This window comes from Mus pahari, chromosome 9, assembly GCF_900095145.1.
Source record: "Mus pahari chromosome 9, PAHARI_EIJ_v1.1, whole genome shotgun sequence".
NCBI classification, from domain to species: domain Eukaryota; kingdom Metazoa; phylum Chordata; class Mammalia; order Rodentia; family Muridae; genus Mus; species Mus pahari.
In genome coordinates this window covers 26,577,883-26,589,880 of record NC_034598.1, presented here as the reverse complement: position 1 = coordinate 26,589,880, position 11,998 = coordinate 26,577,883, and the positions used below count along the sequence as shown (strand labels likewise).

Here is an 11,998-nt window from a genome sequence, read left to right as displayed (position 1 = left end):
AAAAAAAAAAAAAAAAAGAGGGAGGTGGTGACTCTCTGGCTCTAGAGAACATGCCGGAGTTTTCACCTGGATCACTGGCATCGCCAGTGCCCTAGTCCACTGTCACACAGTGGGGCTCATTTCAAGCCTTGATGAGAAAAGGACCAAGAGAAGGCCCAGGCCAGGCTAGCCTTGCAGGCTGTGAGTTGAGAATGCATAGGGCAGGCCCTTCCCTCCCTCCTAGTCTCTCAGTGTCTGTGTGGCTTTCTCAAGAACAATGGCTGTTGATACTGGAAGAGTTCTTCAGTTGTAATACAGTGGTAGCATATGCATGGTCCCAATTTGGCCAATGACCCATGAGAGGGGACTTACGTAGAGGGGGGTCAGGATGACAACAGGCTTGTCTAGAGGCAGAGGGGTTCGGAGCCCAGGAAGCTGACTCCTGGGACAGGGTCTTTCTGGTCTTAACAGTCATGGGAGGCTTCTCAGACAGGGTGTTGGCTCAGAAGGCCTGGGAACCTGGAGACTGAGACCATTGCAGACCCTGCCTCCAGAGTAGGGCTTACCAGCAGCTCCTGGTCCTGCAGAATGGAGGCTTGGACTCCTCCATCTTTGCCAGAAGGGTGGGCCCGCTGGCCCTGGCGGTTGCGGCGGGTGAGGGCTTGGCTGGAAGCAGGGATAAGCCTCCCGGTCTCAGCTGAGTATTTGGCCCCCTGCTCTCTCGGAGGAGGCTCTCTTAGAGGAGGCTCTTCCTTCTGCTGGAACGAACAAAAGTGACCAGAGACTTTAGGAGTCAGTGGGGACAGGAGAAGGCAGGTAGGGTACACGGGACCGTGCTACCAGACAGCCATGTGGTCAGCTTGAATGAGTGCAAACTCCTGGAATTCTCAGAATTGAGACCCCACAAGAGTGGAACCATTCCCTACCTGCCTCTGCCTGCAAAAGGTGTTTAATCCCTGGTTCACCCTGAATAAAGTGTATGCACTCACATCCGCCATCAAATAAACCAGTATGAACAAGCAAGGATCGTCCCTTCATTAAGGATGGTGGAGGAAGGCCTTTTTTTTTTTTTTTTGGTTTTTCGAGGCAGGGTTTCTGGAACTCACTCTGTAGACCAGGCTGGCCTCGAACCCAGAAATCTGCCTACCTCTGCCTCCCAAGTGCTGGGATTAAAGGCGTGAGGAGGAAGGCCTTCTTAAAGAGCCACACCTAAGAACGCTGGAGGAAGGCCTTCATTCTTCCAGCCCCTCTGGGGCTCAGGATCTATATTCCCTCTCCCCTGGCAAAAGTAGACCTCTACTTCTCCTCCTCCCTCCTCCTCCCTTCTCCTCCTCCCTCCTCCTCCTTCTTCTTCCCTCCTCCTTCCTCCCTCCTCCTTCTCCCTCGTCCTCCTCCCTGTTCCTGACTCCTAGTGACACATCCCAAACCACAGTGTTCTCCCAGATCCCACTGTTTCCCCTTCTGGTCTGGGGAAGGAGAACACGGACTGTGGACACCTCCACCACTACCTTTCTGCCTCCCAACCCCCCAGCTCTCCACCCCCCAACTCCCAACTCTCCCACCCTGATTCTTGACTGGCTGCCCCCTCTGTGTGAGGTCTGCTCCTCACAGTTTAGCACCCTTTCTTCTCCATCTGCTTCCCCACCTTATGGGATTTTCCCCTTGAAATAAGGTCTCACACTGGCCTGGAACTTGTTCATCCCTGCCTCCCCAGAGCAAAGACTATAAGCATGCACTGTTATGCTAGGCCTTTTTTTTTTTTTTTTTTTAAGATTTGTTTAATTGTGTGTGTGTGTGTGTGTGTGTGTGTGTGTGTGTAGGGTGGTGTTTCTCTACATGTACGGATATGCACCACATCTGTGCAGTGTCTTTTGTTTATCCCCTGGAACTGGAACCATGAATACTTGTGAGCCACCATGTGGATGTTTGGAACTGAACCTGGGTCCTCTGTAAGTGCTCTTAGCCACTGAGCCATCTCTCCAGCCCTCCAACCCGAGGGGCTTTTAAGAAAAAGGTGGGGGGGAGATTGTCGAAGATTGAACTCGGGTCCTCATAATTATGAATGTACATTTTATTTTATTTTATTTACTTTTGAGACAGGGTCTCTCTACATAAGCTTGGCTGTGTTAGAACTCACTGTGTAGACCAGGCTGGCCTCAAACTCACAAACTTAGAGAATTTCTTGTCTCTGCCCTCCAAAGGATAAATGCATGCTCCACTCTGCCTATAAGTTTAGTGATGTACATATACATATATATTTTGGTAAGTGCTTTCTGAATGAGCTGTGTTCCCAGCCCTTGACAGTCTTTTTCTGCCCCAGGAAGTCTCTCCACCTTTTTTTTTTTTTTTTGGTTTTTTGAGACAGGGTTTCTCTGTGTAGCCCTGGCTGTCTTGGAACTCACTCTGTAGACCAGGCTGACCTCAAACTCAGAAATCCACCTGCCTCTGCCTCCCAAGTGCTGGGATTAAAGGCGTGCGCCATCATTGCCGGGCTCCGATCCATATTTTTTTTTCTTTGTTTTGCTTTTATTTGCTTTGAGACAAAGCCTTAGTAAGCAGCACTGACAGGTCTGGAACTTTACTATGGAAAACAGGTTAGCCTTAAGCTTGCAGTAATCCTCCTGCCTCTGTCTCCCTGGTGCCGAGATGAGCGATGTGCATCACCACACCCATTTTCCTCCACACTTTAAAGCAAACAAGACCCCTGGACACCCAGCTATGCTACCCTGAGCACCATAATGAGTTAGCTGCAAGCAGGGACAAGCAGCCATGTCCCCACCCCTACACACAGGCTGCCCAAAACGCACTCCATTTAAAAGGGCCAGGTCTGTCCCTTAGCATTTTGTCCTGGAGTAGGACCCTTGAGGTCATCTCCATTCTGTCTGAAAGCCTCTAGTGACTCTCTACTTCTCCTGAGACTGGATGCTAACCTGTGTGGGAAGTTAAGAACTTCTTGCTCCCTACATTCAAAGTCAATCCCCCCCCCCCAGTCCCCGTCACCTCTCATCTCTCAATACCCACTTCTACCCTGTGTTCAGGCTCTGTTCTCTAAAGATGTCCTGAGATGTGCAGGGTGGGGGGAGGAGGGCTTGTCTCGGCTCAGAAGCCTTCCCCATATAAACATCCACGCAGGGCCCTAGAACAGCGGTTCTCAACCAAATGGGGAGTCAAGTGACCCTTTCACAGGGGTCTCCTTAAAGCCATCCTGCATGTCAGATATTTACATTACGATTCATAACAGTGGCAAAATTGCCGTTATGAAGTAGTAATGAAAATGATTTTATTTCGGGGGCAGGGGTTACTGAAACATTGAGGAACTGTACTCAAGGGTCATGGCGTTAGACAGGTTGAGAACCATTGCTTTAGAGGGTGTTTCTGAGGACCCTTCTTGGATTTCTCTGCTAGGTGTGATTTTGTGTTACTTTGACCTTTGCTATCACCTTCGAGGTTATGACGGTCCTTGCCCTCCCGTGCCAGCAGCTGAGCGTTGGGTGGATGGGTGGGTGGGTCTTAAAAAGGTCTTTTTTCTTTTCTTTTTAGATCTATCTATCTATCTATCTATCTATCTATCTGTCTATCTATCTATCTATCTATCTATCTATCTATCTATCTATCTATTTAATATGAGTACACTGTAGCTATCTCAGACACAGCAGAAGAGGGCATCAGATCCCATTACAGATGGTTGTGAGCCACCATGTGGTTGCTGGGAATTGAACTCAGGACCTCTGGAAGAGCAGTCGGTGCTCTTAACCACTGAGCCATTTCTCCAGCCCCAAAAAGGTCTTTTTTTTTCTAGGCTCCATTCTTTGTGCAACACCAACCTCATCGGGCTTTGACTCGGTTTCCTTAGTAAAGATGGTCACTCGGGAAGCCAGGTCCTTTAGTTTCTTCCTCCAGGTGTCTGCGAGGACAGGAGAGATGTCTTGTGTGTGGGTAGCAGCTGTTTGCCCTCCTTGTGCCTTTCGGGACTGGGATGGAGGGGAAAGGTTCTAGGTGGAAGTGGTCCCTCGCTTTGCCATCCTTTCTGCTCTGTAGTGAGAAGGCTTAGAAACGGCCATGGGTCAGGGGTTTGCTAATGCTGGAGAGGACTTCCCTGAGTCCTCTCCAGGGGACGCTGGAGGATGCTTAGGCTACTGTGTCTAACTAAATGCATGCGGTTTGATCTGGCTTCTCTTCCCTTTGGGATACCTGGAGCCAACACAGAGATTCAGGAAAGCTGCCACGCCTGTTGTTAAGACACCGAATGACTCCCGAGACAGGTGTAGTGTTTGTTCTGTAGGCAGCTCTCAAACTCCTCTGCTCTGCCCTGGCTGCAACCCTGTTCAACAGGCTCTCTACCACACCCTACCCTCCTGGCTCTCCCATACGCTTGGAACAGAAGAGGCCTCCAAAGTCCCTCCAGCATCACAGCTGGAAGTCCCAATAAACCACTGCCCTCGAGTACCTGTCACTAAATATTACATGACACTAAATGTAACTAGATATAAAGTGTCACTCTTGTGTCTAGCTCCACGTGACTATGGCCCAAAGCAGCTTAACTCTCGCTCATCACTGTTCCTTAAATCCAAACAGGTGCACTATTTGAGGGTAACAGGAAATGAGGGGAAAGTGGGGGGAGGTAACCCTGGTAGAAGAACGATGGCCCCTTCCTTCGCTGCTCAACCACACACTTTGGGGAAAGTATGAGCCCCAGATAGAAGGGTGTGGCCAAAGTACTCACCAGAAGTAGAAAGCTGGGGGTTCCGATTGGACTGTGGGTCCCCAATGGGGACAGAGATGGTGGGCATCCCCATCAGACAGCGGGATAAGAATGTGGGCTGAGTCAAGGCCGCCAGAGAGAACTCGTCCCTGACCACGCAGACGGGCTTCCCAGCGATATCTGCAGAGGGAGTGAGATCCGTGGGCTGGACCCCAGAAGCTTGAAGGAGCTGGAAAGAGGTGGTGAGGGGCAGGGAGTGCTCCAGGTCCTCTCTTCCTGTAACTAGAAACTCATAGCGTTAGAGCCGACAACTAGACCAGCAACTGCCCTACTCATGGGTATAAGGACAAGGGCCTGCTCAGGGTCACCAGTGAGTTTGGCACACAGGGGGTTAAGACAGTCAAGCCATCATGGGACCTCCTTCTGAGGTCCTTCTGGCTTTCCGTGACAGGTCAGTGAGTTGTAGGTAACTTACAATGGAGCCAGAAGGGCTGGGAAGACAGTTGGTAAGTGCTTGCCTTGAAAGCAAGAGAACTTTTGTCCAATGCTTAGACCTGTGACTTCTAAAAAGAGCTGGGGAAGATGGTTTAATGAGTAAAATCACTTGACATGCAAATGTGAGGGTCTAAGTTTGAATCCCCCGGGACCTATATTGTACCAGAATTGTACCGTGGGCATCCATAATCTAGTGTTCCTATATATGGGGAGATTCGGGGAAGAGAGAAAATATCTATGAAGCTTGCTCACCACCTAGCCTGGTATATAAGGTGGAAAACCAAAGATACTCTGTATCAAGCAAGGTGGAAGGCAAAGACTAACTACTGAGGCTCCACACACATACCTGGTCACAGGATCACCCACATTCATAAAGGTGGATGTGCACACACGCATACACACAGAAAGCCAAGCGTGGCGGCCTATGCTTATAATCCTCGAGCTGGGGAGGTGGAGGCAGGAGGATTGCTCAGAGGACCAGCCATCCTAGCTTAATGGGGATGGTGCCTTGGGGGACAACAACTATGGCTGTTGTCTGGCCTCTACCTGCACACACATGAACATGCATGTGTATATACCCACATGCGCGTGCGCGCGCACACACACACACACACACTCACACACACACACGTAGGGTGGAGTTGGGAGGATGAGGACAATAGGAAAGGAACTAGAATTTCTGTTACCAGCCTATACAGGGTGGAAGAGACTTTGCATATAAGGATCCTTCTTGCCCAGAGTCTGAACAATCACATTATCATCCACTCCGGAATCAAAGACCAGTCACAGCGAGGCCTTTGCCGCCTTGGCCTCCTGACCCTCACTCTCCTGGCTTCTCGTGGCTTCTCCTCATCTCCTCTATTGCCTCCTAGTTTTCTCAACCTCCAAATCCAAAGCTCTGCTCTCATGTGTCTTCACAATGTGCTGTTCCCTCCCAAAGGGCTCTCATAGTGGTATCTCCCCACCCTGCCCTGCTTCCTCCGCCAGTGGCTCCTCCCCACCTCCCTCTCCTCCCTGACTGGTCCTTGATGGCTTCTGGCTATTGGCTACTCTGGTTCATTATTGCCCAAGCTGACCAATAAGGAATAACATCAATGCCTCCCTGCCCTGCGTACTTCTGCAGGCAACTGTCCAATCCTAGAGGCTTTCTCTTCTGTACCTCTAGACTAGAGCTATGGAGTCTTCCGCTGCTTGACGGTTTAGCTTCTATCAGGGCCAGTGTGACCTTGTTCGAATATCTCTCATGGTCACTTCTGGGTTGTCACCCGCCCAATTGTGTTTTATAAGAAAGATAGGGAAGGCAGGGATATGTTTGCTGGAGGCACGGTATGGTATGGGGGGAAGGGGGCGTCTCTGCTGGCCCGTGCTGCTGAGGCATCCCTTCCCCCTCCTGAGGTACCAGCCATACATACGATGGTATAGTATAGAGTATATTATTCAGGGCATGGGGAGGGGAGGAGAGGGGGGAGGAGGAGGAGGAGGAGGAGGAGGAGGAGGAGAGGCTGGCCATGAGCATGTGGAGAGAGAGGGAGGAGGGAATGGGGAGCGGGGAGGAGCAGGAGCAAGAGGAGAGAGCAAAAACAAGAAGGCAAGAGAGAGAGAGGAGGGGGCAAGCAGCCCCTTTTATAGTGAGTCAGGCACACCTGGCTGTTGCCAAGTAACTGTGGGGCAGAGCCTAGACTAAATGCCAACACCAGTGATCCCACTTGATTCAGTGAAGTGATTATATTATTATTATCATCATCATTATCACCATCATCATCATTGACAAAAATCTCACTAGGTAGCACAGGCTAGGCAGAACCTCTTATGTAGACCAGGGTGGCCTTACACTTGTGGTGATTCTTCTGCCTCTGCATTCCAAATGCTAGGGTTATAGCAGTATGCACCTTGTCAGGCTGAGGCGACTTAAGCTAGTACCAGTGGCCTCTGGATCCACCTGGTCCAGCTCCGGTGCCTCTCTGAACCCATCTCTTCTCCTCCACTTAGTAATACTCTGCTCCAGACACGGAGGGAGGGGTTCTCCTGCTGTACCTCCAACGGAGCCAGGGCCTTTGTGTCCCTCTGCAGGACATTCTTGTGCTTGGTTGGTTTATGTCCATGGGTCTCACTCTTCCTATAGTTTTTCTTAATAAGACCATTTCCCCTCTTGAGGCATCTACTCTGGCTTATCCCTCCCAGCTGGATGTCAGCTCCGCGACAGCAGTGACAGTAGTCTGTTCTTCCTGGTTTCAGATCCTTGGAGTCCAGACAAGAGCCCTCCTGGAGCTCACAGTGCTTCGTATGGACGGGTGGATAGTCTGATGGCCCAAAGGACCAGCCAGCATGGGTCAGAAGTCAACATAGTTCCACCTATCCCTTCTTTGCTGACTCGGAGGGAAATTTTGTAGGGGAGCTCTGATATGTCCTTATAGGCTGCACTTTCCTTTAGGCCCCCCCCCATCCCCTGCTCCCCCCTCCAGGTCAGTCCTAGCTTGGCCACTGGGCAGCCTGGGGTCCTTACATCAGACTTCACACCCTCTAGGTTCTGCCAGGGAAACGTGAATGCGTGCTTCTATAGCAGATCTCATGATCAATCAGCGATTGACCTGTCCCGATCCCCCGCCTCCCCACCTCCACCCCACCCCCACCCCCCACCCCCCAGCCTTGCAGGCCCCTGTGGCCAGATCTTGCGCCCTCTGCCGATCGACCGCCGCCTCTACAGGCCCCTGTGGCCAGATCCTCTGCGCCCTGGGCGGGCAGCCGTACCTTGGATATGAGTCACTCGCTGTGGTTGTGGGCGGTGTCTAGAGAAGAAGGAATGATGGCTGAGGCGTCCAAAGCGGTAGGCACTGGGTGTTGGTTGTGATGTTTGGGGCTTTGTGGTCTTCAGCTCCTCGTGGATAAGCTCGAAATCCACAATACCTGGGACCACAGGCTCTTTCTGGAGCCCAACATCCCCGTGGCTCCTTGGAAGGTTCTCCGGCTTCTTCTCTGGCTGGGGCTCTGCCTTTGGACTGAAGCGGGGATGGTTAAAGAGAGGCCCGAGATGTTTCCTCTGGCTCACCAGGCCTGGGGACTCAAGTGCCTATCATGAAGCCCAGCCCCAGAGGCTGAAGTCTGCCTTCATGGCACCCCCACCTTATGACCCTCCCTCTTCCCCCCATCTTGGTTCCCCCAGAATCCTTTCCCAGTGATGCCATCTGGTCCCAGTGAGCCTCTGTCTTCCTAAGATGCCTTGGTAGGGAGCTGGGGCCCATCTGTCAGAGAGCAGATGGAACCTTCCAGGATCCCCGCTTTCTTCCTGAGACCAGATCTAAAACCAGAAAGAGAAGCCTCAGACCCACCTAGTCACCTCATCCCCTATGAGGTGCCAAACGCCCCTTAAATACATTCCCCGGGAACAGGTCCCAACACAAGTTTCTCCCCAAACCCCCCTCCCAAAAAAAATTGGCAACCCCAAGAAGCCAGCTTCATGCTGTTACCCTCCCTCCCCTGTGTCGTTATTATCTTAGTTTCAGCACCCAGGGATCAGAACTAGAGCCAAGACCAGGGTGGCCTAGTGAGTCCTTTGCCCACGTGGTCCCTCCCCGGAGACGCGGAGCTGAGACCAAAGCGGTGTGGGGGGTGGGGGTGGGGGACACGGGACGCGAGAAGCGTCCGACTCTTGTCTTCTTGGGTGGGGCCGGAGACCAGCCCTCTCAGGCTCCCAGCAAGCCACCCCATGCCCAGGATTTGAGGATGCTCAGCCTCTGTCCCTGAAGGAAGCCTGTGGAGGTCTGTGTCCCAGGAGAGCCTGCCCTCTACCACCTGCCTGGTGGCTTTTTTCACTTCCTTCTCTTGCTGACCCTGGCTGGTAGGAGGTCCCCTGGTGGAGTGGAGGTGGGCAGGGAATATGCTAAGCAAGGCGCGCCTCCCCTGATTCCTGGGAAGATGTTGCTGGGCGGCCCCCTGTGTAGCCTGTTCCATTCTCCTTCCCTTCAGCTCTAGGCAATCCGGGTCTTAAAGAAAGAAAGCAAACCTCTCTGAAGTGTACCCCCAAATAAAGGGGACGTCTCCAGAAACTCCAGAGCCCCTCTGCTGTATCCCTACCTCCTTCTGTTTCAGAGACCTGTGTCAACACAGCTACCCAGGCCCTTGGCTTTCCCTGGAACTTGAGCCCCTGTTTTCCAAGTTCCTCCAAGGCTATTCTTGTCTACTATCCTGCCTCCTCTCCTCTTTGGCCTTAACATGCCCCTCTCCAGCCCGTGTCCGCTTAGGGCCTCACCTCACTAGAGGATGCTCGGACAGCTGGTTCACCTCTGTAGTCATATCAGGGTTTTGCAATAAGAGATGTAAAGACTAGACTCGGAATGCCGACGTCTTCGATGGATGGCACAGCTCTGGTGGCCTGGTGGCGGGTGTATAAACTGGAACATGCGATCTGAGGGTGAGAGGGGGACAGCACCTGGTTAGGCTGGACATTGAATCTCCCAGCCATCTCTCTCCCTGACACAAGAGACACTCCTACAGCTGTGGGACATGGGCTGTCTGGGAGAGTAGCACTATTCAGAGGGTCCGAATCAGCCAAAACCCAGTGACTTCACCTACATCTAACTGCTCGAGTAAGCTGGGGCTTCGTTCAGACCATCAAGCCTTTTCAACTGCTGTGAGATGCAGGGAACTGTAGTGACAGCCACAGCATGGACAAACCATGCAAACATAGTGCTTGGCATGGTTTGGAAGTCCACGCAGGGGAGCATTTCTCAACCTGTGGGTCACAACCCCTTGGAAGGTCAAATGACCTCACAGAAGTCAAATATGAGATACTTACATTATGATTCATAACAGTATCAAAATTATAGCTATGAAGAAACAATGAAATAATTTCATGGTGGGGTCACCACAACATGAGGGACTGTATTAAAAGGGTCGAATCATTAGGAAGGTTGAGAAGCAATGGTGTAGGGTCTCACTATGTAGCCCTAACTGCCCCGGAACTTGATAGGCCAAGTTGACCAGGCCAACCTTGGTCTCAAACTTACAAAGATCTAACTGTGTCTGATTCCAGAGTCAGTGGTTAAGGGCAGACCCACCATGCCCAGCTTTGAAAAGCTTTTTAAGCCAGGTGTGGCAGCGCATGCCTTTAATCCCAGCACTCGGGAGGCAGAGACAGGCAGATTTCTGAGTTCGAGGCCAGCCTGGTCTACAGAGTGAGTTCCAGGACAGCCAAGGCTACACAGAGAAACCCTGTCTCAAAAAACCAAAAGAGAGAGAGAGAGAGAGAGAGAGAGAGAGAGAGAGAGAGAGAGAATTAACTCCTCCAAGTTATTCTCTGACCTTTACACACACACACACACACACACACACACACACACACACTCACTCATATACACACACACAAATACACACAAACCCATTCACACACATTCATCCACACATCCACACACACACTGTAAACACACATACCATACACATACCCACACACTCACTCATATACACACACAGAGAAACCCTGTCTCGAAAAAACAAAAACAAAAACAAAAAAACCAAAACCACACACACCATACCCACATACTCAGACATACCCATCCATGCATATACATAAACACATACACCCATACATACATATACCTAAACACACCTGCTCATACATATCCACCCCCAAATACACAAGTTCCCAGGCAAACAGAATTATCACAAACATGAGATCGAACAATGAAGTAACTAAGGACATTTCCCTGGTGGCATTTTAGGGACAAGGAGGAGAGCACACAGGAGATGAGTTAGTGGTGGTGCCGTGGTCCTTGAACAGGTGGCTCTTTTACTCAGCTTAGTGCATTCGTAAGTAAACCAATGAGAAGAAATGGATGAAAGACGACAGATATCAAAGCCAGAATTATGGTTAAATCTACAGCCCCTATGCAAGCGCTGGGGACCTGGTGTGAGTGAGTTCTGAGAAAGATGCTGGAACCACAAATCTGCGAGGCTCTCTGAGATGCCTCGGGCCACCTCCATCAGGTTAGTAGTAGATGATGGGTTAGCCTCATTTGAGGCTGCACAGCCAAGGGCCGGCATAGGCATCTGGCTCACAGGCTGCTGATTGGTTGTCTGAAAACAGTGAGCAGGGCTCCCTCTTCAGGGAGCTTCATGCAGGTATCCTTGATGGCAGGGGCTGGGGTTCTTAGATGCTTCATGCTTGAAGACAGGGAGGGCATTTGGAAGTCCCTCATCCACCCGCCTACAGGAAAAGGTGCTCTTTAGAACAGAAACTCTCAAACACTCTTGACCGCCACAACAACAAGAAATCCATTTTTCCTTAGGTCTAAATTCACGTGTGTGTGTGTGTGTGTGTGTGTGTGTGTGCCTGCATGCCTTCGTTCGTGTATGTGTCTGCAGTGGTCATGGGAATAGTCTGAGACAGTATTTACACGTAAGATGTACGTGGATACTTGCATCTTTTTTTTTTTTTCTTCATGAATGTAAGACATGAGCCATTAAATTCTTCAATAAGCTTAAGAGTCAACACCAACCTACAATGGTCAGTAAGGACCTAGGAAGAGAGACAGATGAGGTCACTGCAGCTCATCCCTGCCCTTCCCTGCCTCGTTGACAGGTGCAAGAGATCCGAAGGGAGCCACCAATGTAACCACAGGACACCCTCTTATCCCCCCACAATTCCTTTGTTGTCACCTGGAGCCAGATCCCATTTCATTCCCCGAACTCACCAGGAAGATGCCCACTATAGCATATGAGCAAGGAGCCCTGAACTCACCAGGAAGATGCCCACTATAGCATATGAGCAAGGAGCCCTGGACTCACCAGGAAGATGTCCACTATAGCATATGAGCAAGGAGCCCTGGA

General features: G+C 51.0%; 1 protein-coding gene across 3 annotated transcripts in view; it reads right to left on the bottom strand.

The window, feature by feature from the left end:
* Positions 1-11,998, bottom strand: part of Tbata (thymus, brain and testes associated) — a 17,333-nt gene that overhangs the window by 4,819 nt on the left and 516 nt on the right. Inside the window, exons 2-6 of one of the 3 annotated variants that reach the window (XM_021205423.1) lie at positions 9,423-9,578; positions 7,925-8,172; positions 4,703-4,963; positions 3,804-3,883; positions 546-737 (exon numbers count right to left, since the gene is read on the bottom strand). In XM_021205423.1, the coding sequence (XP_021061082.1) occupies positions 546-737; positions 3,804-3,883; positions 4,703-4,963; positions 7,925-8,172; positions 9,423-9,466 (825 nt within the window). In that variant the 5' untranslated portion in view covers positions 9,467-9,578. Of the gene's footprint in view, positions 1-545; positions 738-3,803; positions 3,884-4,702; positions 4,964-7,924; positions 8,173-9,422; positions 9,579-11,998 lie in introns of those variants that run through there. The other 2 variants (XM_021205424.1, XM_021205426.1) reach the window with 2 other exon arrangements.